The following is a 24,503-nucleotide window of genomic DNA, read 5'->3' as shown; positions in this document are numbered from 1 at the left end:
TCATCGACTGAAAAATTATCCTGCAGACAAAAAATAAATTTCAAAATGCGTTTCTCCATAATAATAATTATATGGTAGTTCTATTGATATAAATGGAGAATTATCGATGTTCTTATTAGTAGATTCGAGTTCTTGTAGAGCGTAGTTGTTAGAAAAATGGCAGTTGGTGGTAAGAAAAAAAGACCGGGACTTTTGAAGCGTCCGAGTACTATAACCAATAAGGGCATTGTACCAAAAAGTTTGAAACCACAGCAGGCAAGAGGGTTGATACGAAGATTCCATGTTTTACAGAAGAATAAATATGCCATTATAAAAAGATTGAAGAAAGCGGAAGGTTTGGCGGAAATAACCGTAGATAACTACTTAGAGGTTCTTTCAACGGGAAAGAGGGAGAGGAGTTATTATGAAAATGCACAGAATAAGTTTCGCCTTGAGAGTACAGATCAACTACCAGTGGTGAAGATCGATGAAAAGCTTACTACACGCCAATTGATAGAACAATTGGCAGAAATAGACGCTGAAACTACGGCAAGAGGGGGAATAGGAGCTTACCAGTCTGCCTCAACACAGGGTCAGAACTCAAAACGTGGTGGGGATTCGTCAAAGAAATTGGTTGAGTGGCTCAAACAACCTCAGTACAAGGATAGGCTCAACGACGTTAATGCTTTGGAAATAGGGTGCCTCAGCACGCGGAACGTCATATCAACTTGCAATATTTTCAAAAATATCGTTAGAATTGACTTAAATTCTCAGAGTCCTCTTATAGTAGAACAAGATTTCATGCAAAGACCACTACCCACAAGTGATGACGAGAGGTTCAACTTGATTTCTTGCTCCCTAGTGATTAATTTCGTGCCTTCGCCGAAAGAGCGAGGTGATATGCTTGTAAGAATGACCAAATTCTTGAAGAAACCCGTTAAAGGAAGCATCAGTTCGTTATTTCTAGTTCTACCACTCCCTTGCATTACTAATTCTCGTTACTTTGATAACGAACTACTACAGAATATCATGAAAGAGCTTGGATTCAAACAGATCTTTGCGTATGAAGCGAAGAAAGTGGCATATTGGCTATTCGACTGGAGTGGTCAAGTTTCCAAAAAGAAAAAGAAGTTTACCAAAAAGGAACTTTACCTGGGGTCCAAAAGGAATAATTTTTGTATAACAATAGGTGAATAGTTGTAAGAACCGTATAGCCCTGATAATATGTTTTTAAGGAAATCATTACTACTTACAACAACAAAGATATTAAAACAAAAAACTATCGTATCATATTTTTCATTGGAGCTATTTCTCTATAAATTGTTAGCTCTGATATTACATAACTATGAAGTGATCATGAATGCATGCAAACATTAATTGGAACCTTAAACCTGTTCAACTTGAGCTTTAGATTCGGCAGCGTAGCCAGTGGTAGTGGCCATCTGCTCTGGAGTTGGAGGAACCCAGTTGGAAGACTTCCATGGCTTGATGTTTTCGGCGTACAATTCGTCGACTTCTTCCAAAGACAAGCCCTTCGTTTCGTTAACGAAGAAGTAAACGTAGAAGAAAGAAAAGAGCAAGCATCCAGTGAAAACAAAACCGTAGTAAAAGTGGATAGCACCAGTAATAAATGGAGTGAAGAAAGAAATCAAGAAACCCCACAACCAGTTAGCAGCAGTTGCAATTGCCATAGCCTTGGCTCTGATACGTAATGGGTAAGATTCTGAGATAATTGTGTAAACACCACCAGCCCATGTGCAAGCAAAGAAGAAAATGTATAAACAGGTAATAAAGATCATAGCATCACCAGATGAGACATAGGTGTTATTGTTATTATATTCGCCGTCCTTGTATAAATGGACAGATCCAATGACAGAGTAAATGATGAAACAAACAAACATACCAGCAGAACCAGTAAGCAAACATAATCTTCTACCAAATCTTTCAATGGCCCAGATACCAACAAAAGTGGAAGCAAAGTTGATAACACCTAAAACAATGGATGTTTCGAAAGAATCCTTCATTCCAACAGCTTGGAAAATGGTTGTACCATAGTAAAAGAAGTAGTTGTCACCAGTCAATTGTTGTAATGATTGCAACATAATACCCATAACAACTCTTCTGAAAATTGCAGGTTTACCAGTAATCAATTCAGTCCATGAAGCAGAGCCAGCTAAAGCTTCTCTGTCAATACCAGCTTGAATTAATTGAATCTCGGTGTAGACAGCTGGGTCTTCAACACTTAACTTGTTGGATCTAGCAATAGACTTCTTTGCGTCTTCAATCTTGTGCTTTTCAACTAAGTATCTTGGAGACTCGGGCATACAAAGCATACCAAGAACTAAGAAAATAGCCCAGAGGAAACACAAACCTAAAGGAACTCTCCACTGTCTAGTACCACTCAACTTCTTGGTACCGAAGGTAACACAGTAACCAAGGAAAATACCGAAAGTAATACACAATTGGTAACAACAGACCAACGTTCCTCTCAAGCTTTTTGGTGCAGTTTCACCAATAAACAAAGGAGACAAGACGGACACGGTACCAACAGCCAAACCAGTGATAGCACGACCGATACAAATTTGGTACCATTTGTGGCTAGAAGAGATTTGTACAATAATTCCAACAACGTAGATCAACATAGAGAACATAAGGCCGACTCTTCTACCATACATATCACCGACTTTGCACAAGAAAATACCACCAACAGCACAACCAATGTTGAAAATAGAGACAAGTAAACCGACTCTAACGTTGGACAAGTAGTATGTTCCATCTTCATGAACCTGACCGAATCTTTCTAAGAAGTCTGTCATGTTAACAAAACCTGAAATAGTACCAGTATCGAAACCAAAAACGAAACCACCGAAGGCAACTAACAAACAGAAAATTGAAATCAGCCAGTAATCTTTTAATCCTTTGGCTGGAATATTTGGTAATTGGTCGTCGATATTATCATTAGGTCCTTGATCTACTTTGTCTTTCTCTAAGAGCGAGTTTCCATCAATAGGAGTTTGAGTACCCGAAGGTATATCATTTGTAGACATATTTGCTTGAATAAAATATGAAGAAAGAGGAATATAATTCAATAATTCAAGAAATTTGATTTCAATTTATACAACTTGGAGCAAATTCGTAGTCGGTAAGCGGAACAGAAAAACTTTCTTGCTACATTTGCGGCAAACGGTGCAAACGGTACAACCTACATGACCGGAAAAATTTAAAAAAATTTTTTCATTAAGCGTCCTTTGTATGCCGATTGCGTCTCCAGTTTCTCCGAAATGCCCCCACCTTGTTTAAATCCAGAGTTTGGAGAACTGGTGACGGCTGGTGAGGTTGTTATCCCCACTTACCGGTGTTAATAGTACGGAGCTCTCCTTTGCAGGAGCTGTTGCTTCCTAGTGACCACGTTCAGAGTTGCTGGAGAAAATAGAGAATTTGTATGGAGAATCACAGTAAAGTACCATTATAAATTCTTCTAATTTCCTCTATTATCATGTAGGGAAATTGTTCTCTTGAATACATCCAAGGACATAAGGACTCTATGAAGCTATGCGGGATTTCAATTGAATACCTCCCTTGGTAAGATCTTTTATTGCATCTATTGAGCAACAGGGACACCACCCAGAAGTCAGGAGATGACGTCTCCATTTCAAGCAGTTGCCGTTGAGAGGTCTATTATGTAAGGGTTACTATAGTAAGCTCTGGAATTTAATCTCCCATTTACAATAGATTCTAGCGTAAGAAGAAAGAGGTGTTTGCATAAAGTCCAACTACTGACACAAAGGAGACCAAAGAAGAATATTTTTTGTAAATCGGAAAAATTGTATGCATACTTGCATAATGCGTATTGTTTTTCCGGAAGAACAGTTTCCTTTTTTATGGAACATCATCGGAAAGTCTGTAGCAGTCCAACAACAAGCAGTACACAAATCTAGTTCTACTACAAACTACACTTGGTTATGAACAATTTTTCTTGACATCAAGTGGCTTGTTTTTGTAGAATCCCATTTCTGCCGAGAGTATCCGTGCACAGTTTGGAACATGAACAAATTTCTACACGATAGGCTCACCTCAGTATATGACTGAGAAGCCAAATGAAAAGCAGTCAATACTATTCTCGAATTGTCTTTCATTGTCAGAGCTACCATGGTATTATGATAGATGTTCGGAAATTCTGGCAAAAAGAAAAGGTGATGAACATGATCATCAACTATAGTGCCACAAAATTGCCGCTGTTGTTTAAGCCGTATTGCATAAAAGTTAAATATCCATTCATAGTCACACAAACAATTTTTATTAATCTAGGTTTTTCCTGCTATAATGAAGAATACCAATTATTTGTGGGCCCATAGGTATGGAGTTGGTGGGGTGATATTCTTATGCCTGGGGCTAACTGGAGGTGTGGAGGTCATAATGAATTGCTCGCAAAAAGCCTTTTGAGCAAAACGCTCAGTATCTTGTTGTTGCAAATAAATACTTTCCTCAATGTCTGAAACGTTATTTGTCATTATGCGATCGATCCTTCAAGTTAAAACTTCTCATAATACATCATAATCCCAATCTACCTTAAGATAATACCTTCATCAGGACTAGACGACAATCACCTTGTAGTCGAGTTGCAAATCACTTGAACCAAGTGAGGGATGTTCCACAAAATAAAATATTCGCGAAATGGCTTTTCATTGAAGACTCCGATTAACTATCGCGTTAGTAGTACCTGCAGCAAGCGAAATAATCATTCGAGAATATAACTGTGAATTGACAGGAAAATCTTCCCCCAGGAGTACATGCGTTTACTGTAATTGTTTATATAATTATCTTAAAAGGTAGTACCATGTGTTATTCTATAAAATTAAAAACCTTAAGCCCAAACTTGCAATTGTTCGAAATAGTCAACCCTCTTTCTATCCTCATTTCCTATGTTGTCTACCACCGCGGCACGAATCTCATCTACCATTACTGGATGTCCACATGTTACAAAGCATGTAGACAGAGTAGATTCTTTGATACACAGCTTCACTATCAGTCCAATGTTGGGGCGTCCTTCTTTGAATTCGATGTGCGAAAGCTCTGAACGTATCCTCGTTACAAAATCTTCACCTCTAAATCCTACCATCTCTGTAGAGTTTTCGTATGTGACAGTACTAGATTCTCCCAAACTTCCATAATCAGCTTGATACCTTGATGACAATAAGTTTTTGTCGGCACTATCTTGCGCGGTATCATCTTCATCCTCCACTTCGATTAAACTTCTGCCTGATTTAACCTTGTCATGAAATTCGTGTAAAAAGGAACGAGAATGTGGCCTCGTCACATATATAGTCGTATTAATTGGTGTCCCCTTAAGAGACAATAGCTCCTCGTAAAACCAGCACAAGGATTTATATTCTCTCACCACCCATATGATATTAACTTTCTGTCTCTTGTTGTTAGATTTTTTAACCAAATCGTATGCCTCCGAATAGATACCAGGAATTCCATTTCCACCGGCTATGAACACGGCATTATCATACCTGCTAGCAGGTGTTTTCTCACCATATGATCCTTCAATTGCTACACGTATAGAAGTACTCCTACGTGGATGAGTCACTAAGTAATCATAAAGCGATGACGTCACTCCGTTTTTCACTTTGATGAATAAGACAATTTTGTCTGAGTCGTGGGTATCAATGGTGTAAGTGAATGGATGTGACTGCCAAAAGCAACTGGGTCGGAGAAAATGAATGAATGCATGGCCTCCCGGAATCACTTCCCAATGTGATGGTTTTGCTACTACGACCCTTAAAGTCTCGTCTGCTTCCAAGTGAACTTCAGCTTGCGGAAATCCAAACGAAATGAGCCTGCCAATCCTGATGACCCTATCAAATATCCAAATCATTGTTGTATAATAGTAAAACCAAGTACAGTAGAGGTCAAGAACGTGAACCCAAGCCCCGATAATGAAAACGGTTGCCAATATAATGTGGATGAGCAAGAACATTTCGTACCACTTTCTTCTCAAGACTAGGAGCCCTTGTACCATGATTCCTAAACCTGCAACAGTAGCAACGCCTCCCCAAATTATATATGATTCCAATGTCTCGCCTTTGCGATATTGGGGTCTCAAGTAGAGTGAATAGCACACAGCGTGAACAACAACCATAACAAATATTACTCTTGAGAGCCACCTGTGAAGAGTTATGAAAGTTGAATAATCCCATCTTGTGAACCACTGCAAGAAGTTATTGCGGCCACCGAACAAAATGAGAAGCGGCATTAACAGACTGGTCAATACACTTGCTCTGACTCCAACGTAACGGAGCAATGCCAACTTCTTGGAGTGAAAAAGTGGATCACCTTCAAAGTAATGGATCTTATTGAAGATGAGGTAAATGCAAAGTGCTGAAAAGGTAGTAAGAATCAAAGTTTCAGCCCTGGTTGGCACAAGAAAATCAAGAACTTTAAGGAACTTCTTTTCATTAGTTTTCAGTTTCCTTCTAGTAGCTGGCAAGCTGATATTCTTCCTGAACCAATTGGAGAATGGATCCGTGAGGATATTTCTATAAATACCTGGTACGATTATCTTGGACCAATTGCCTATTGCCGCTATCACAAACACCGCTATCCAGTACAAGACTACGTATGCTCCGTAATCCATTGAGAGATCGTAGTTACCAAGAAATTGTTGGTAAGCTCCCTTGTATAAAAGAATCTGTGAATCGTTCAATTTCACTGGGAAATTCACCATTGAAGTATGATTGCATCCGACAACTCCATCCACTGGTTTGGCGCTATGTAAGTAGTACTGGTGAGCCTCTTCAAATTGAGATGGTGTCACCGTAACATTATATTCCTCTCTGCACATGTCTAGAAGAGACGTCACTTCCTTTGGGTGACCATATTTATAACAATGTGATATCGTTGCTAGTGCGTTGATGTTTGTACAATAACACGATTGATCATATTCCCCGGATTCTGCTGGGCAAAATGATGCAGTTGATAGTATTTGGTAATTACACCCTAAATATGCTATCTTAGCTTGCCCATACTTATGTAGTGGTGCTCCATTGACCGCTGCTTCCGGTGTCAATGCTATGATGGACAGTACAAGGAGTGCAATGGATAGCACCACTTTTGACTTCCTATGCCATGGGTTTTGAGTTCTGGTGGGGATAAGAAAGGGCGTAAGTAGTACTAGCACTACAAACGACACATATACCGCCCATATATACATCTAGAAGTACCCCTGATATGGTGTGTGAACGTTATCAGATCGATCAGTTAACGTCTTTTCTTTGCAACTGTATTTTTTCTCGGAAAACGATATGTTTTGGGACGAAAAAATTTTGCACTGTCAACAATCAGAGGGCACAAAGGATATGCGATAAAAGGATATGTATATATATATGGTTGAAAATAGTGACCACCGATTCAGATATAGTTGTAAGGCAATCGCCGTTTCCGAAGATGGAAATCACTCTTGCAGTTAAAGTTAAAGTTAAACCGTAGGTTATGTGTTCAGCTAATTTATCACTGTGGATGTGATTAGTTATCTAATTGATCTACACAGTAACGAAGGTTTTTCTACTGCACGTGACTTTCCTTCAAGTAGCACGGTACAACGGAGAACGGAACTGGAAGTATGCAGATTTGTGCACATGGGAGCGAGTCCGACTTCGGAGAAAGTTTTTGAAGTTCGGATGGGTGCCGTCTGGGGATGGGAGATCACCTCCAGAGGGTTAGTATGGTCATTATCGCTTCTACACACTCAGGGCCAGATATGGCGACGCTTAAAGTCTAAAACTGTTTATATCATCGCTTGGAGGTGACAGAGAGCCATGCGGAGAGAAGACACATTCATCATGAAAATCCAGAAATCGGCCAACTACAGTCATAATCTTATCGTTAGGGTTTTCCGCTTGCTGCTCTTCTTCTCTCGTTATCTTTTTTTATAATCTAGCAATTAATGGTAGTGGTACTAATCATCAGTAGTCATTTTTTAACCATACTTATTCTCCAAGTTAGATTTCGTGCATACAACCGAACCAATTTCGCAAGCTTATTCTTTGTTGCGTAGATAACGGTTGCGGTCGCGTTTCTAGAACTATTTTCGCTTTGTTAATCAGTAAGAAAAAAGGCCAGATGCAAAGGGCTCACCTTCAAGATGACATATTTTCTTTGGCAACTCAGTCATTTTGAATTGTATTTATACTTGAGGAATACCATATTCTATCTGATATAAAAATTATTGTGGTTGGAATACTTTACTCGATAGAAATCTCAGAATTTTCGTAGATCACGATGTCGTTTCAAACAGCTTCCTTAAAAGTAGAATCAGTACCTCTTGAGGAAATTAGAAGACCCATTCCCCCAGTTTTGGATCACCAGAAGATAGACGCTATGGTTTCCACTCTAAACGGAGTTCCAATGGCTTCAGCAACCTGTGGAATTGCAGACATTGAAGCTGGTGAATTGCCCCCAATTGACGTATTTAAAGTTCGTGAACAGGGCAAAAACTACTATTTTGCATTCGGTGGATGCCATAGGTTTCAAGCTTATGAGCGTATTAGCAAGGAAGGTTCCAAGCAAGTAATGGTCAAGTGTAAAATCTTACCGGCCACCAGAAAGACTCTCAAAGTATACCTTGGCGGGTCAGTGGATCAGATGTTCGAAGATATCGACCAGCAGAATTCCTAAAATGTACATATTTATTAAAGAATGAATTACGAATCCAAATTATAGACTTTATAGAATGAAAAAAAAAAAATAAATACCACACACTTCACTCATCAAGAACTAAGCCCATACTTGTAATTGCTCAAAGAATTCGATACGCTTGTGTTCAGGATTTTCAATGTTCTGAACAACAGAGTAACGAACGTCATCTACCATTGCTGGGTGTCCACATGCGACAAAGGCAACGGATCCTGGAGATTCTTCAATTTCAGTCTTAATAATATCCTCCACAGCCGGTCTAGTTTCAACAAATTTAACATGACTCAATTCTTGTTTAATGATACTAATAATAGCGCTCTTAGCTTCCTCTTCTTCGTTTATTTTATCGGATCCAAAACTAGCGCTGCTTTCATCTTTGATATGAGTATACTTTTCGATAATTTCTTTATCCTTAACCTCGACCTCAATAGATTTTTCAGACACACTTTCCTTAGGTGAAAACGCAAGTCTAGCATGGAATTCATCCAAGTGTGCGAGCGAATCTGGCCTTGTCACATAAACTGTAGTTTGAATTTTAGTCTTCTTGAGCTCTAATAACTCCTCATAAAACCAGAACAATGATCTGTATTCTCTAATGACCCAATACAACTTCACCATGTTGTTGGACTTATCTTTCGTTCTCAATGCCGCATCGACTGCTTCGGAGTAAATACCTGGAATACCGTTTCCTCCTGCTATGAAAACTGCTAAGTCGTACTTCCTAGCTGGTGTGGGCTCTCCATAAGGACCTTCAACACCTACTCTAATTTGTGTCGTCTTTCCTGGATGTGCAGCTAAATATTGATAAAGTCCATGAGTGATTCCTCCTTTGACTTTACAATACAACACAATGCTATCTTTGTTCTCAACTGAATCAGTGAAGGTAAATGGATGTGATTGCCAAAAACAGCTTGGTCTGATAAAATGAATAAACGCATGTCCACCTGGTATGGAATGCCAATATTTCGGTTTTGGAATTATCACTTTCAAAGTTTCATCTGCCAATAAGATAACGTCAGCTTTTGGAAATCCAAAGACCACTAATCTGCCAATTCTAACAACTCTATCAAAAACCCAAACTGCAACTGCAGGATACATGAACCACACATAACCCAATTCAACAACATGAATCCAAGTTCCAGCGATGTATAATGCAGCCATGATTATGTGCGTGAGTAAGAAAAACTCATACCATCTTCTTCTAAGGTACAAAATACCGTGGAAGAACATAATGAAACCTGCAATAACTGCAATGGAGCCCCAAATCAAGTAAGTTTCTGCCATATCTGCCGCAAGAAGTGAACGCGACCAACAAAGAGTATGAATTAAAGCAAATATGAAATCAACTCTGGCAATCCATCTGTGGTAAACTAAAAAGGTTGCAAAATTCCATCCAGTAATCCATTGCAAAAAATTGTTGCGTCCTGCAAATAGAATTAATAAAGGCATAATCACGGTAGCGATAATTCCTGTTCTATCAGCAACATAACGATTCAATACCTGGAACTTTGAGTCAAAAAGTGGATCCCCCTCAATGTAATGCAAATTGCAAGAACTGAGTCCAATAGTAACTACAATGAAACCAAAGGTGATAACTGATTCAAGTCTCGATGGAATCAAGAAATCGAAATATCTCCATAACTTTTGCTCGTTGGATTTCTTTTTCAGGATGGTTGCAGGGACAGTTACGTACTTTCTGAAGAGGTTTGAACCCTTTCCCGTGAATGATTTGACCAATCCAGGGAATAATATTTTGCTCCAGTTGGTAATGGCACCCAAAAGGAGGACGAGAAGCCAGTAACCAAGAATTCCAGCACTATAATAGAGAGAATAATCGTAGTTGTCTAAAAACATATCGTAAGACTTGACAATTAACGCAGAAAGTGTTTCGTTCAATTTGATAGGTACATCAACAGGTAATGAGGCATTGAATCCCTCTATGTCAGAAGGAAGGGTTGCAAATTTGGTATAATTTGCAAAGGCACCATCATACATTTCCTGTGTGAGTGTTACATTGCCTTCTTCTTCACAATACTCGAATAGCTTATGAATAACCGAAGTAGTGTTCCTTCCTGTTATACTCAAACAGCCAGTGAATGTTGCGAAAGCATTAGGATTTGAACAAAAACAAGGTATATCGTATGATTTGCCTGCCGTGCAGAATGTTGCTGTCTTACTTATTTGGTAGGAACATCCGTACAATGCTTTGAGTGGTGTTCCATAGCGGGTATAGGCTGATGCACCATGTGCACTAGCATAGGTGACAAAGCTAAGGAAAATACCCCAGTACCATAAGAAATGCATGATGGTTGAGAGTACAATATTAGTTATGAAGTTTCTTGTTCATTCTACTTTTTCTTGGGAAAGATAATTGGATCTTGGTCTGATTATATACCAAGAGAAGTAGCCTACGGTCAAGCTTTCATGGATAATAGCAACAAGAAAACGGAAGATAATATAGCTAATAGAGCTAATAAGGTAAAAGAAAATAATCAACAGCAATTGGCTAACTTTAAACCGCCTGGGATAGATTGTCTGTATTTTTTAGTGGAAGTTGTCTTAATTTGCGTTGTATTGGACAAATTAAAATGTATGAAAAGATTATTAAAAATTTTTGCAGTATAATGTTATACCTTCTTTAACAGGAAATGAAGGTGCCAAGATAACTTTTTATATTCTTAAGTTGGAAGATTACGTCCACATTTGGGGCAAAAGTTTAAATTTTTTCAAGTACGGAAAGGGATCGGTATTAAATCCCTTCCAATGATTTTTACATTGGATTTTTATCCAACACTAAGTATACTACGGTTTGAAGGATTCAAGAATTGAAAAGAATGTAGGTATCTATTGTCTACCAGTGAGGAATGAACCTGAACTTTTGGGGCTTACTGTTTATACATACATATGCAGGGTGGTGAAAATGCACGGTTCAGATATTATGCATTTTAATTAGTTTTCTTCAATAGTAATCAAGAGAGCAAGCAATACTGCTCCCCTGGCATTTTACGAGGTTTTCAGTTAAGTGGAATCTTCAAATTTCTTGTAAGGCCCAGCCTCGGCAACACATCATCTTTCAAATTCTGTCGAACTATAAATAACTTGGCACGTCCTCTATTGGCTACGTATGTAAGGAATTAATTTTGAATCAATCACATGTATCCTTACTTACGAAATCCCTCCCCGAGCGTGATGCCGTAAAGTTTCACGAGGGTATTGGTGTCGCTTACATTGCCAATTGGCACCATCAGAATTAAGGTTTGAATTTACAATTGATCCAATCAGATAAAATGTCACATATAACCCTCTGTAACCAGGACAACGTAAGATCAATTACGAAATTAACAATCTGGCTTTCATCTCTAGTTTTTCTTCGATGACTTCCTCCACGAGTTGACTATACCAATACAGGTATTTTGAACATTTCAGCATTGCATACCCATATTCCGTTCCATTGAACCCTACGGTTTAGCGCAATATTTGTGAAATTTATGGTCTACAAGAAGGGTGATCGTATGAGTTGTAGCAAGAAGGACCTATACTCGGGCACGACATTGAATAAAGTTATCTATTTGATCTTCTCAATAGCGAGTGGTATTTTTTAAGCATTGCGTTTTATTTCGCTCGCCAGTTAATGGTCATCTTTTGCCGGTGGACAGCCAAGAATATTGTGTAACAATCCCAAATATGGTATTTTCATTCCTTTGGTTCCCATTGGCAAGAACGTCTTCAAACGATAGCACTACTTGATTACCAACTCAAACTCGGTTGCTTGTGATTTCATGCTCATGGTTCTAGAAAGTATATTTGAATCTATATACCAAAAATTATTAAAATATATAAATAGTAGTGTATATATATCGTGGGGGATACGATCTTTTGAATCCTCCAATTTGCATTGATGCAAAATTTTGCGGATGAACGGGAAGTTCTCGAGCCTTTTAAATCCCTTGAAAGTATGGGTTGTGGGGGATACCCTTGGTAATCCCCCAAATTCAACCGACTTGTTGCAATTTAACCGTTCAACGGTGTTTGTGAGCTAACTGAGTCCATGCTTTGTCTGGTTTCATCTGTAACTTGTCCCTTTGCAGACGATAAAGGCATGTATCCATTGAGTCTCTTTTGAATTCTCTTTTGCTGCCACAGTATTGGAATGATCGGCAACTTTCCATGTTTTTCTTCATACAACAAGGATGAAAAGGATGCAATTATAACTATCCAATAAAGGTTGTAACTGATGACACTTCCAAAAGTGGCAGAATTCGTCCACCCAAAAATTGCAGTGAACATCATCCAGAAGGCTCCGTCGTCTTGTAACTCGCCGTTGCAACAATTTACGTGCCATACGCTTGTAGCTATGTCGTAGGAACCTGGACCGTGCCCGGTTTCGGAGACATCAAAACCGTCACACAAGTCAATAAAATGCTGCAATTCAAAGTTCCATACTCCCTTGGAGAATAACCCAGCAGCCACTAAGTATAAGAAGCATGTAGAAGTTATCAAGAACCACTGCAAGGATAAGGTATTTCCCGATCTGTACAAGAGAACTCCTATAGCACTCCCTATTAAGATCGCAAGAATAATAGAGTTGACTAGGGCCCAAATAGAAGTGTTTTCGTTGATTCCAATCCCTCCTATGAAAACGATAGCTTCCATGCCCTCTCTAAGAGTAGTCACAAAAGGTAATATAAACATCGAGTATTTTTCTGACCAGAGCTCAAACTTTGAGGTGAAACCGTGGGCTTTCAGTGGGATTCCCTGATGCCCTCTAACTGCTTTATTCAAGTAATCTGAATTTTGAATCAACTTCGATAACTTGTATTTCCACTTCTCTTGCATCTTGTTAATTCTGAGAATCTTAATTCCCATAACTGAGATGATGATACTAGCCAAGATTGAAAAAGTCCCTTCCCAGTAGTGTTCTGCAACAACCCAGAGATCCTTACCTAAAATGTAGAAAACTCCAAGAATGACTGATCCAAATAGTAAGCAGACGACAAGACCCAAAAGACCTCCAATCCATATCTGTAACTTCAAGTATTTATACACTGATTCAGTGTCAATACTATCTTCGGATTTAATCACTTGTTGAGTGCTGGTCAGTCCCTCGGAACTGCTTGGTTGAATGAGAGGTTCATCTATACTATTATATTCGTGGGGTATTCTTCTAACTTTCTTGTCCAGCTTCGGCGCGCTTGTCTTAAAGCTCTGGTGGAGAAATGCTAGCAACACCGAAATGATGATAGCCAGCTCCAAGGTCTCGCGTAGCACGATAAGAAAAGCCTGGATCGAGAAATAGTCGTCAAACGAAGCGACCATGGTGAAAAAAGTACAATTTAGAAGCTGGTAACAGTTTCTCTAACGTTCGAAATTAATTCGTGTCACTAGTAAAGCTGTAAACTATGGATCAATAGTCTGGGGCCGAAAAAAACGCTATTTTATAAGGAAAACAAGGAGAACAAGCCGCTCTGTTTGTTCTTGGGCCTGGCGTGACTATTACCGTCGATAACTCCGAGCAGTTCGTTTACGTGTAAGCGATTCCTAGGTGGCCCATGATTACAAATGAAATACTAATCTCAACCATCAATTTTATCTATTTGATCGCCGATGCCAAATTCTTAACCTCGGAAATGACTTCCGAACATGGAGCCATATGATCGGAAGGTTCTCCGCATACCCTTTTGGGTAATCCTTGCCGAACTCGGCCTCGAGGAAAATCGTAAGTGGTCACTCTTTGGGTTACATGGGATCAGATCATATAGATAAGTCTTGGTTACATGGATTGAAGCCCGCAAAAAGAAAGGCAGCAAGGTCAGGGTTCAAATATAGTGGCGCGAGGAAAGAGCTTGGTGTGTCGACATATCGTCGCTTCCGTACATGTGGATATACAAAAAGAGTCCTTTTTTAGTTCGGCTTCGCCAGGGCCATGTTAGCGTTCAGGGTGAGGATTAATATGTATTATATCATTCTCTACGGTATTTGATTATATACATTCTTCTATTCTGGTTTCTTCTTATCCTTCTGCAAGAAGTTAATCTTTTCGTTGGTAAGTTTACGGTACTCTGTATCTTTCTGGAAATCCTCGTAATTCAAAAATGATTTAAATGAATCTTCCTCTCCTCTGCCTATCTCACCCTCCAAGTCAGTTAAATCACTATCATATTCTTCAGGGCGCAGGGTTCTGGCCTTCTTGATAGGTTTGCGAACTGCGGGGGAGATGGGGCGCTTCCGACGCGAAGTGTCCATGAATATTCCCTTTGGGGCATTTGCTATAGACTTGGAAGCACGCAAGATGTTTGCAGTTGCCGCTTTGGCTAGTTTAGAAACTCCATGATTTGGCGATGTATGGGTAGGTGTGTTCTGTTGCTTCGAAGCAGATGCCAATGGAGATGAGACTGTCGGCTGTTCCAACCTCGTCGCATTCGCGGTCGTTCCAGTAGCATTCGCTCCCTCTGTGCTAGATTTCGTGGGAGTATGAGATAATTCAGTCCGCTTTTCTTGTGATGTAGGTTGTGAGTACGTTGCTGCCCTAGGTCTTGATGCCGTTGGTAGCTCTGATGTTTCGTCTTTTGCTGTAAAACTAGGCTTTTTAGGTAAGTTGGATGTTGCCTCTGTTGATAATCCCAAATGTGACCGACTCCTTGGGAGTAAGCCGGAGTTCGACGACTGGCCAGAAGTTGAAGAACCTTTATTTATGTTGTTGTTATTCGAACTGCCTTTAAACGAAGACAGATAGAGAGAATCGCCCTTCCCTCTACGATTCAAATCTTGGTATCTTTCTGCTGCAGGCTTAGTTGGCCTATATGTATCCATTTCACGTTCACGTTTATAATCGTGTTGTGTATGATTGATCACATTATTGGATTTTGAGCTGTAGTAGCTTTCATTGTTATATTGATTTGCTTGAGATGAGGTGCTGTTAGATCTCTCCTTTAGTCTCTTGAACTTCTTTTTATCAATCTCGTGACTCTCTTCAAACTGGGGCAATTCCTCCGGCTTCAATGGCAACGGATCATTTTTGAAAAACTCATGCTTCAATGCATCTAACGCATTAAAGCGCTTATATGGGTCCAAGGCTAACAATCCACTCAAAAGTTTTACTCCATCAGCAGGCATTATCTTTTCAAATCTTGCTTCTAAACTTCTGCTGCAGCTCAATCCTATATTGAAATCACTCTTATTAGGTAATGAAGATGCGTGCGTCCAGTTAAGTGGAGATCCAACCAATCCAAAGACTAATTGGGCCTGGTGAGCATCTGACTTTCCTACCAAAATAGGTTTATTCGTGAAAAGCTCCGCAAAAACACATCCTATGCCCCATAAATCGACAGCAGTAGTATATTTTCTTTCTCCCAATAATAATTCGGGTGGGCGGTACCATCTCGTCACCACCAATCCAGTATATGCTCTTTCACCACCACCAGGTCCAAGTCCTAGCTGTGGAGGCTTGCCATGGTATGTTCTGGCAAGTCCAAAATCAGCAATTTTCAACACACCTTTTGAATCTATCAAAATATTGGCTGCCTTTATATCTCTATGCAAAAACTTCATTTCGTGAATGTACTGAATTCCTCTAAGTAACTGTTGCATCAAACACTTAATGTGCAGTAATTCTAGGGTCACATTGGGGTTTTCTAGTAATCCTACCAAATCACTGGACATGTAAGGCGACACTGTGTAAAAACAACCCCTGTGAGTAACCATATCTGCTGGGTTCTTAATTTTTGGTTCCTCGTATATCATCTCCAGGATTCTCAAAATATTCTTATGATTCAACTGTCTTAGTATTGTGATTTCTCTCATAGCGGTTATAGGAAATCCTTCTTTTGCGGAGTGGTTTATTAACTGTTTCAACGCCACTACTTCTCCCGTTTTTCTGCTTTTAGCCTTTTGAACCACTCCGAAAGTTCCCTGGCCAAGTTTCTCTATTATGCTGAAATCTTGTAGTTTTCCCATATCGCTGAATTCTTTATTGTTGACTGATTGAAGCCTTCGCTTGCGCAAAGGAGGTAGCACATCTGGTGCTTTCGTATGTGCTGGTTCTGTGTCGGCCATAGTTAATGTCCCATATATTATACGTTTTAAAGCTCAAACTCACAGATATTAGCTGATAAATCCTCAGAATTTAATTGTAAAATTCAAAATAAATACACTAATATCGTTCAGCTGTACTTACTGAAGCGTATTCTTCAACTTTCAACCCGATTTCGACTTTCAAAAGCTAAGAACTGGTGACCTTTTCTTGAATCTTCTGGTTATGACTATTCTTCTCACTAACAAATCTCACCAAGAACACCACAACTTTATGGTCTTCTATTGGTTTTTCGCCGTGAAAAAGTTATCAAAACTGTTAATTCACACAAACTGACTGTCAGCACCTACTTTTTCACCCTTTTTACACAGTATTAGCTCAACCAATCTCACTTCTAGTCATCTCTCTCTAACTATGTAAAACAGAAATACAAACCAACCATAAATTTGTCAGTCTTCGCACGTCCCAAAGAGGAAGTGTTTTCTGCAGGACAGAGAAATGAAATAAAATGTCGTGTTTTGATGGTGGGGAAGAACACAGTTGTAATGCGACATTGTATGATGGGTGGTAATTGCTGCAAACGACATTAATGGGTTTCAATATATGGGGAAGATGGATGGTTGGAGAGGTTTGTGTTGTGGGAGATATCGTTGCCGGTCATGAAAGTGAAGTTTCGCCGAAAGAAAAGATTGAGCGCGCCAACAAGTTTCCATTTATCAGGAATTAAATTGGGCCACAAGAAAGTTCATCTGTTTCGTGTCCAGGGGGGTCGATATAGCTATCACAAAAATGAATGTCCCGATGACCCATATCCTGCTCTAGAGATTGCTCCAGAGTCATCTCTCTTGATGGCTTTCATGACGATGATTTGTTAATTAAAGAATTATATAAATAAGAATGAAATCACTAGGGTAAACACGAGATGCATCTCATCCCCAAAGTGATACAACGATAGAAGTAAAAAGTTAATATGTAATAATCGTACCTTTTCTAATGTTTTGTTATCCAATGAACCTTTCCAGTTCATTTATGCAGCGGGGCGTCTCTTGATGAACTTCGAGTTACGCTTTCTCTCTCTTGATAACTTTGACGCTTGTTTCACATTGAAACCATGTGACAAGAACTCGGTCGTCTCTTCTAACTCCAATCCAGCGACTTCTGGTAACAAGAAGTAGACAAATACAAATGAAACGGCACATAACCCAGCGAAGAACGAGAAGGTACCAGTAGGAGTGATCCTCTCTAACATAGTTAAAAATGTCGAAGCAATTACCAAAGAACCAGCCCAGTTTGTAGCGGCAGAATACATGGCACCAGCAGATCTAACATTAACGTCGGAGAACAACTCAACACCGATCCAGGCACTGTTACCAATACCGATAGCGTACGAAGCAACGAACATGACCATACCAATAATCACTACGATACCCCAACCTGAGATACCTGTGGTCTTTACGACAACGTCAGCTCCAGAAGAGAACTCAACACCTAAGAAGTGGAATGCAATTGCACAGACTACCAATGAACCACACATAAAAGGAAGAGACCATAACAAAATTCTTCTTCTTCCGACTTGATCGACGATACATAAAGCAATACCAGTGAAGACAAAGTTGGTTGCAGCAACAATGATAGAAACAGCAGTAGCATTCTTGAAACCAATAGTCTCGAAAATTGTGGCACTGAAGTACATTAAAGAGTTGAAACCAGTGAATTGTTGGATACCTTGTAAACCACAAGCCAAGATCAATGCTCTGAAATTTGCTGGGTTGGTGTGGATGAGCTTAATGGAGTTCCATGCTTGTTGTAATGGTCCCTTACCTGGAACGTTAGAGTTGGCAGCAACCATATCCTCGATGATAGCAGTGACAAAATCTTCTGTTGGCAGATGGTGAGTTTTTCTAACAACCTCCCTGGCTCTATCTAATTTACCCTTCATGATGTAGTATCTTGGGGTGTCTGGTAAGAACCAGAACAATACAAATTGGATAACTGGTGGAACCATACATAATCCGACAGAGATTCTCCATCCATGTGCCACACGGGTAAGACCCCAGTTGATGAAGTAAGCAACTAACTGACCACCAGTAATGAATATGACGTTTGTAACGATTAATCTTCCTCTGTATTTGGCAGGAGCCAACTCACTCAACATCAATGGAGCGATCAAGGATGCCACACCGACGGCCAATCCCAATACGAATCTTCCGGCAATCATAGTCCACACGGTCTTCGCAGCCAATTGTATTATGGTACCTACAACGAAAACGACGTTAGAAGCTAATAAAACTCTCTTACGACCAACCAAATTGGCCCAGATACCACTGATAAAGGCACCGATGAACGCTCCTAACGAGGTAGCAGATGTGATAAACTCCTTCTCACCATTTGTGAGGATCTTGTTACTCAAGTCCGTTCCGATTTGCACAAGAGCAGATGAAATGTAACCGGTATCGTAACCGAACATGAAACCAGAGATGGACGATGCCAAGGTCAAGATGATCACCAACCTTGAAGGTTTGGCCTGAGATTCCGAATGCTGGTAGGACTCGATATCGCTGAGGGCATCAACGGATTTATTAACCAGACTGCTTGAAGCAGGCGAATGTGTGTGTTCGCCGTAGTGTCTTACCTTACTGGCGTTGTTATCCAACAAGCCCTTGGACGAGGCCACAGAGGAGGCGCTGCTGTTGATATCTGAGTTCAACAACTGGGCGTTGGAGCCATGCTTGGACGAAGAACCGTGAGATATAGGCATTTTTAGCTAGATATTACGGGATCACGGTGGTTTCTTTTGGGTGGTCCGACGATAATGATAAGATCAAAATCACGAAGTGCAACAACAGAAAATGGGTATTTGGTATTACTCACACGAGTATAGGTACAAGTGGTATGCGATAGATGACGGTAAAGACCCAAGGAAAAACAGGTTAATCCGGGATACTTTGATTTATCCTTTGACGTAAAATAAGGAGCTCGCTTATGGAACAACTGTAGAAGCTTCTACTGCGGGTATGAAGACGGATAAAACGCTGTAAAGTATAAGAAGAAGACTATTTAAGACTATCTAAAATAAATATCAAATCAAGTATGGATTAGCCGCTCACGAGTCAAATCCTTTTTCTTCTAATCTCCTATATCTAGTTCTCCCTAACTATGATATAATAATCTATGATAGTATATATACTATGACAAATAGATATAATAATATTACCTACTACAGAGAAGAAAAAAAAAGATATACGGAATTTTAAATAGTGATATATAATTACCATTTGGAGAACCCGCCTCGAAAACTACGACAAAGAAAGATCCGAAGTGCAGATATTCCATAATTCAGCGTGTGATGTTCGGCGTAAATTGGACCTTTGCCCAGTGAGAATTTAGCCACCGCGAGTGGAGAACAGCAATTTTCGGCGAACACGGTGAAAGTTGGGCATTTTGGCGACGCTTTTGGGCACATTGCCAGAGAGTACACGACCGGATGGTTTTGGACCATGGCGGTATTTCACCGTGTATTTCGGCGAGCGGAACAAAGGGTTTTTTTTTGGAGGAGTTAGAGATGTGAAAGAAAGACAATGCCAAAGATGGAAATGATGGAGGAAGGTAAGTGCAGGCTGTGGAATCAAGGAAGTTGGTAGACATGGAGTAAGCATGATTCTTCCTGAAAATAGCTAACCATCGTGAAATCAATTAACATACTCTATGGTCTTGGTCTTCCAAGTTCTTTCATGTTCTGGCCTCCCGCCGGAAGCCCTAAATGTTTGCCCTACTCAAACTCCGAGAGGAAGACCCTGCTCATAGAAGTTATTATTACTGTACTGAATTCGCCTGGTTTCTCCGACGAGCATAGCATCCCGCACCAACACCGCAAGGTGAAAAATCCCGAGTTGTTAGTTATAACCATATTATTGTCATATATATATAGTTTAGGAGATTCTTGGTTGAGTGTTATTTGAAGGATAAGAAGGTGCTAGGGAGGAAATGGTAGTTAATCTGATTTTCGTTGAAGTGGAGACAAAAATCTTGAAAGAAGAACCACTCTAAAAAAAAGTTAAATATAGCATTAGAAATATGCTACCATACGGCTACAATATTCAAAGCCTTTTTTAACAAGGCGCTTCAGCCATTGAACGGAAACTTTATGTCCTCGAATGTGGTAACTGCTAACTGGTGACTTGAAGAAAATTGGCACCCATATCCTTTGGTATTGCTGTCCATATCTTACTTTAATTTTCTTTAATTTTCGAAAAATCAAAAATCTTCCAGGGAAGCTCTATAGACAATGACATTTGAACATCTGTGCCTGAAAGAAAGTCTTATAAAATACTATTGTAGCAAATCTGCACAAGCCGATCCTTGATCTTAATGACCACAAATAAGATATCGGAACATGGGCTGGAAAGATCTGGTCTGGTATAATTCTTACACCTATCGTACGTTTTCTGAATAATATGTGAAGAGTAGCTCCCCAGAAAGTTCTCTAGATCTCTTCTTTTAGCGCAATTGCTATGCCTCTTCCGTCTAGCGGATTGCATCTGGCTGCAAACTATAAGTATTTATAATTGTCATTTCCTCAGGATGCCTTCATTCTGTTCTCCGTAAAACTTACAATCTATATTCTAACAAATCAATTTTTTTAACATATATAATGCGTATGTAGGAGATAAAGATAAAAAGTTAAATAGAATATGTCAAGTGTATATAAAACAAAACTCACAACACAGAACAACAGAATACGTCAATATTCAATATCACATATTCAGCTCAGCAAAAATAACGATCGCTATGCAAAGAAATCTCGAGCCAATCTGATACTGTCACAACAAACTTCAATTCACACTAAGCAGCCATCCCAGCCTTCGAGGCATATTATTATTAGGGCTACTTCAGCTAACGAATCAAACCATGTTCTAACATCAGCATTTGGCGCGCTCTGAGATTTCCCAATATTGCAGCTATTTACATTTTTACTTCGCTCGCCTATTTTACTGATATCAATGGATGTGTATCCGCTTTCCGTATCAATCATTTCGCCTATTTTGGGAGTAAACTCTTCATTGCTCTGTTTACTTCTTTGGTGGGTCGAATCTAATCTTTCTGTTCTTAATTGGTTGCCACTTGAATCTCTTGACCCAGATAGAGATCAAATACAACGATGACACAATGACAAGGGCCTTCAAACCCCATCTCTTTCTGTCGTCATGCTCTGGCTCAGCAGCCCAGTTCAAGAAAGTAGTAACATCCTTGGCCATTTGGGAGGTGGTGGCTGGAGTACCATCTTCGTATTCAACCAAGTCGTCGAATAACACTCTACCCATAGCAATGGCTCCACCTGGGAAGTAAGGGTTGTAGTTAGATCCTGGTGGTAAGACAACACCTGCTGGTGGTTCTTCTGGGTAACCGGTCAAAAGAGAGAAAATGTAGTCACAACCTCCGTGTCTGGCCTTGACAATCAAAGACAAGTCTGGTGGTAAAGCACCCTGGTTGGCGGCTCTGGCAGCTTGTTCGTTCTCGTAAGGACCTGGAATGTAGTCGGCCAACTTACCTGGTCTCTTCCTTGGCTTACCTTCATCATCTGGTTCGTCGTCGTACTCCAATTCCTCACACATGGCCTTGGCCTCACTGGTGGTGTGGGAAACGGCCACGAGGTTTCTCCAGGCGATTCTGTCCAAAGAGTGACAAGCGGCACACACTTCTCTGTAGACCTGGAAACCTCTTCTGATGGAGGCATGGTCGAATGAGTCGAACATACCGTTGTGCGACCAACCAAAGGCTGGTGGATGCAAACCGTGCTCAGCGGCGGTCATGGCACTGGCACTCATGGAGTCCTGGTAAAGGAGGTAAGATGCAGTCAAACCGGTGGTGGCGACGGATCCAGCAACGATCTTTTGGATCATGGAGCGGTTCATGGCTTTCAACGAGGAACTGAACATTATGATGCTTATGAATTAGGATGATAGTGTTTGTAAAGAAATGAAGCTACTGGATAACGGCAACGACAATCTCAAAAAATGACAAAATGACGACAATAAGCAACTACTTTAACGGATGCAAGTGAGTTCTTATGCTCTGACAACTTCAATTGGCGTCCAACGGGTGTTGTGGTCGTATGATGGTGAGCGGTGTTGAATAGTTTTGTGTCGGCGGGTAGCTAGCTAAAGGGCTGTGACTACGGGTTCGTTTCCAACTATTTCGGGTGACTAGCACTACTGGATACGTTCCTACGTTCTTGCGTGCTTCTAAAGCGTTTTCTATCTGCTAAAAGACGTCCGACCGTGCAATGGTTAATGTGGTTGCAAGTAATTCACTAACTGATTCTTGAAAACTGGAAGATTTTACTGCCAACTTTTTTCTGTTTGTGCGCTTTTGTTACTCGTCGCAATCCGCTAATAAAAAATTGGTTGATTTTTATTGTTATTGGTTTGATTGGAAAGAGCCCTGGTTTATGTCAGAGCTTACGTCATGGGATGGGTGCGGTTGGCAAAACACGGCCGTTCATTGGCTGGAATGGATTGAGTGCGGCGCGCTAATCACGTGAGATGGAAGGAAATTGCATTTGGGTAGAACCGGGTACAGTTTTTTTTCCTTTCCTAAGATGAGAGTGAAAAGTGAAAGGGGAGCAAGGAGGAAAGATGAGAGTGGACAGAAATGGGAAGTGGGAAATGTGGTTTTTGATCATGTGGTGGTGGGTCATGTGATGTTCTAATGTCATGTGATATATATCATGTGTCTGAAGATGCAATTTTTCATTTACAATAAGCTTTGAAATTGTCTACGCTACAACCTAAAAAGGAGCCCAAGTGTGTGTCTAGAATATTTATCACGTGATGTCATTTAGGACAACATTTTGGACAACAATTCTATGAAATTAATCTGCGGATATTAAGTTAGAATACTACTATCTGGAGGGCCCATTTCCAGGCGATCACGGCAAAGTCAGTATGAATTTCTCAGGAAATAGTGATCACAAGAGGGTACTAATTTCACCAAGAAAGACCTAAATATCTACGTACTGAAGTTCAAATCTTTTAACCATAACTCACCATAGGAATGGAATTCGGGAAAACAAGCGCTGCAAAAATGCGTTCATTTTCTCAAAGAACATGCAGAGCTCGACTTCGCTCCGATTTCAATTCTTTCACTTAACTGGTCGCTCTATCCCACCTGCTCCCTGCTGAGTTCCCAACAACTTGAAGGCCCGGGCCGCCGGAAAATACTCGAGGATATACGGGCATTGGCAATGGATATACGGGCATTGGCAATGGATATACAATATGGATTTTGCCAGCATCATGAAGGCATCATCCGCTCGCCAAAGCTACACACTTTGAGTTCTATTGTCTAAAGGTGCTTTCAGTTTCAAATAATATCTATAAGAATAATAATAATAGAGCACATACTTACACTTATACCCCGTCGACAAGTCCCCGGAGACATCCATGAAACATACTCTGGCCATTCACAAATGTTTTATGGCACTTACTTAATCATGTTTGCGGATAAGCGAGCTGTCGCTTTTTCCGCAAAATGCAGCATTCTTCCGCGTTTTGAAAAACCATTGCTTTTTGCATCAATGATGCCCTCCTCTTGAAACATCACTACTCTATGTTGCACGAATCAATTGGCAAGTATATACGGACAATGGAATAATGTGATTGTAGTGAAGATCAAGACACAAATCACGGGTCCATTTTTGAAAAATTCTCCAAATTAGAAAAAACACGAACTGCTCTCTCCTCCCACTTCAAATAACTTCGCATTGCACCCTCTAAATCCCCCTTTGGTCTATATCTAC

The 24,503-nt window shown here is 40.1% G+C and overlaps 9 protein-coding genes across 9 annotated transcripts; 2 read left to right on the top strand and 7 right to left on the bottom strand. All coding sequences in view use genetic code 12, as the record gives it.

Annotated features, from left to right (window-relative positions):
* Positions 1-11: 11 nt before the first annotated feature.
* Positions 12-1,349, top strand: RJT20DRAFT_28441 (25S rRNA (adenine2142-N1)-methyltransferase). The gene has a single exon (XM_064919521.1). The coding sequence runs from the start codon at positions 157-159 to the stop codon at positions 1,174-1,176; it is 1,020 nt and encodes a 339-aa protein (XP_064776090.1). The 5' UTR covers positions 12-156; the 3' UTR covers positions 1,177-1,349.
* On the bottom strand, positions 1,245-3,090 carry RJT20DRAFT_125925 (sugar porter family MFS transporter). The gene has a single exon (XM_064916627.1). The coding sequence runs from the start codon at positions 3,024-3,026 to the stop codon at positions 1,365-1,367; it is 1,662 nt and encodes a 553-aa protein (XP_064776089.1). The 5' UTR covers positions 3,027-3,090; the 3' UTR covers positions 1,245-1,364.
* A 1,753-nt stretch (positions 3,091-4,843) lies between these two features.
* Positions 4,844-7,195, bottom strand: FRE9 (Fre9p; the record flags this gene model as incomplete). The annotated part of the gene is made up of 2 exons (XM_064921414.1): positions 4,844-5,133; positions 5,233-7,195. The coding sequence occupies 2 exons, from the start codon at positions 7,193-7,195 to the stop codon at positions 4,844-4,846; spliced, it is 2,253 nt and encodes a 750-aa protein (XP_064776088.1).
* Positions 7,196-8,026: 831 nt separating this feature from the next.
* RJT20DRAFT_28447 (sulfiredoxin) lies at positions 8,027-8,708 on the top strand. Its single transcript, XM_064919522.1, has one exon. It carries the CDS (start codon positions 8,263-8,265, stop codon positions 8,656-8,658), a length of 396 nt encoding a protein of 131 aa, XP_064776087.1. The 5' UTR covers positions 8,027-8,262; the 3' UTR covers positions 8,659-8,708.
* Positions 8,654-11,245, bottom strand: RJT20DRAFT_125923 (FAD-binding domain-containing protein). Its single transcript, XM_064916626.1, has one exon. It carries the CDS (start codon positions 10,978-10,980, stop codon positions 8,758-8,760), a length of 2,223 nt encoding a protein of 740 aa, XP_064776086.1. The 5' UTR covers positions 10,981-11,245; the 3' UTR covers positions 8,654-8,757.
* Positions 11,246-12,687: 1,442 nt separating this feature from the next.
* On the bottom strand, positions 12,688-13,992 carry FTH1 (Fth1p; the record flags this gene model as incomplete). The annotated part of the gene is made up of 1 exon (XM_064921415.1): positions 12,688-13,992. The coding sequence occupies one exon, from the start codon at positions 13,990-13,992 to the stop codon at positions 12,688-12,690; it is 1,305 nt and encodes a 434-aa protein (XP_064776085.1).
* A 678-nt stretch (positions 13,993-14,670) lies between these two features.
* Positions 14,671-16,728, bottom strand: CRK1 (cyclin-dependent serine/threonine protein kinase; the record flags this gene model as incomplete). The annotated part of the gene is made up of 2 exons (XM_064921458.1): positions 14,671-15,282; positions 15,529-16,728. The coding sequence occupies 2 exons, from the start codon at positions 16,726-16,728 to the stop codon at positions 14,671-14,673; spliced, it is 1,812 nt and encodes a 603-aa protein (XP_064776084.1).
* Positions 16,729-17,732: 1,004 nt separating this feature from the next.
* On the bottom strand, positions 17,733-19,928 carry ITR1 (myo-inositol transporter; the record flags this gene model as incomplete). Its single annotated transcript, XM_064915815.1, has 2 exons — positions 19,380-19,928; positions 17,733-19,229 (listed from the first exon to the last, which is right to left on the bottom strand). Exons 1-2 carry the CDS (start codon positions 19,461-19,463, stop codon positions 17,733-17,735), a joined length of 1,581 nt encoding a protein of 526 aa, XP_064776083.1. The 5' UTR covers positions 19,464-19,928.
* Positions 19,929-21,709: 1,781 nt separating this feature from the next.
* Positions 21,710-22,937, bottom strand: CYT1 (ubiquinol--cytochrome-c reductase catalytic subunit). The gene has a single exon (XM_064919520.1). It carries the CDS (start codon positions 22,639-22,641, stop codon positions 21,775-21,777), a length of 867 nt encoding a protein of 288 aa, XP_064776082.1. The 5' UTR covers positions 22,642-22,937; the 3' UTR covers positions 21,710-21,774.
* Between the last annotated feature and the right edge of the window lie 1,566 nt (positions 22,938-24,503).

Source organism: Scheffersomyces xylosifermentans, assembly GCF_036884685.1.
Source record: "Scheffersomyces xylosifermentans strain CBS 12540 chromosome Unknown RJT20scaffold_2, whole genome shotgun sequence".
In the NCBI taxonomy this organism is placed as follows: Eukaryota; Fungi; Ascomycota; class Pichiomycetes; order Serinales; family Debaryomycetaceae; genus Scheffersomyces; species Scheffersomyces xylosifermentans.
This window is presented reverse-complemented; position numbering and strand designations above follow the sequence as displayed.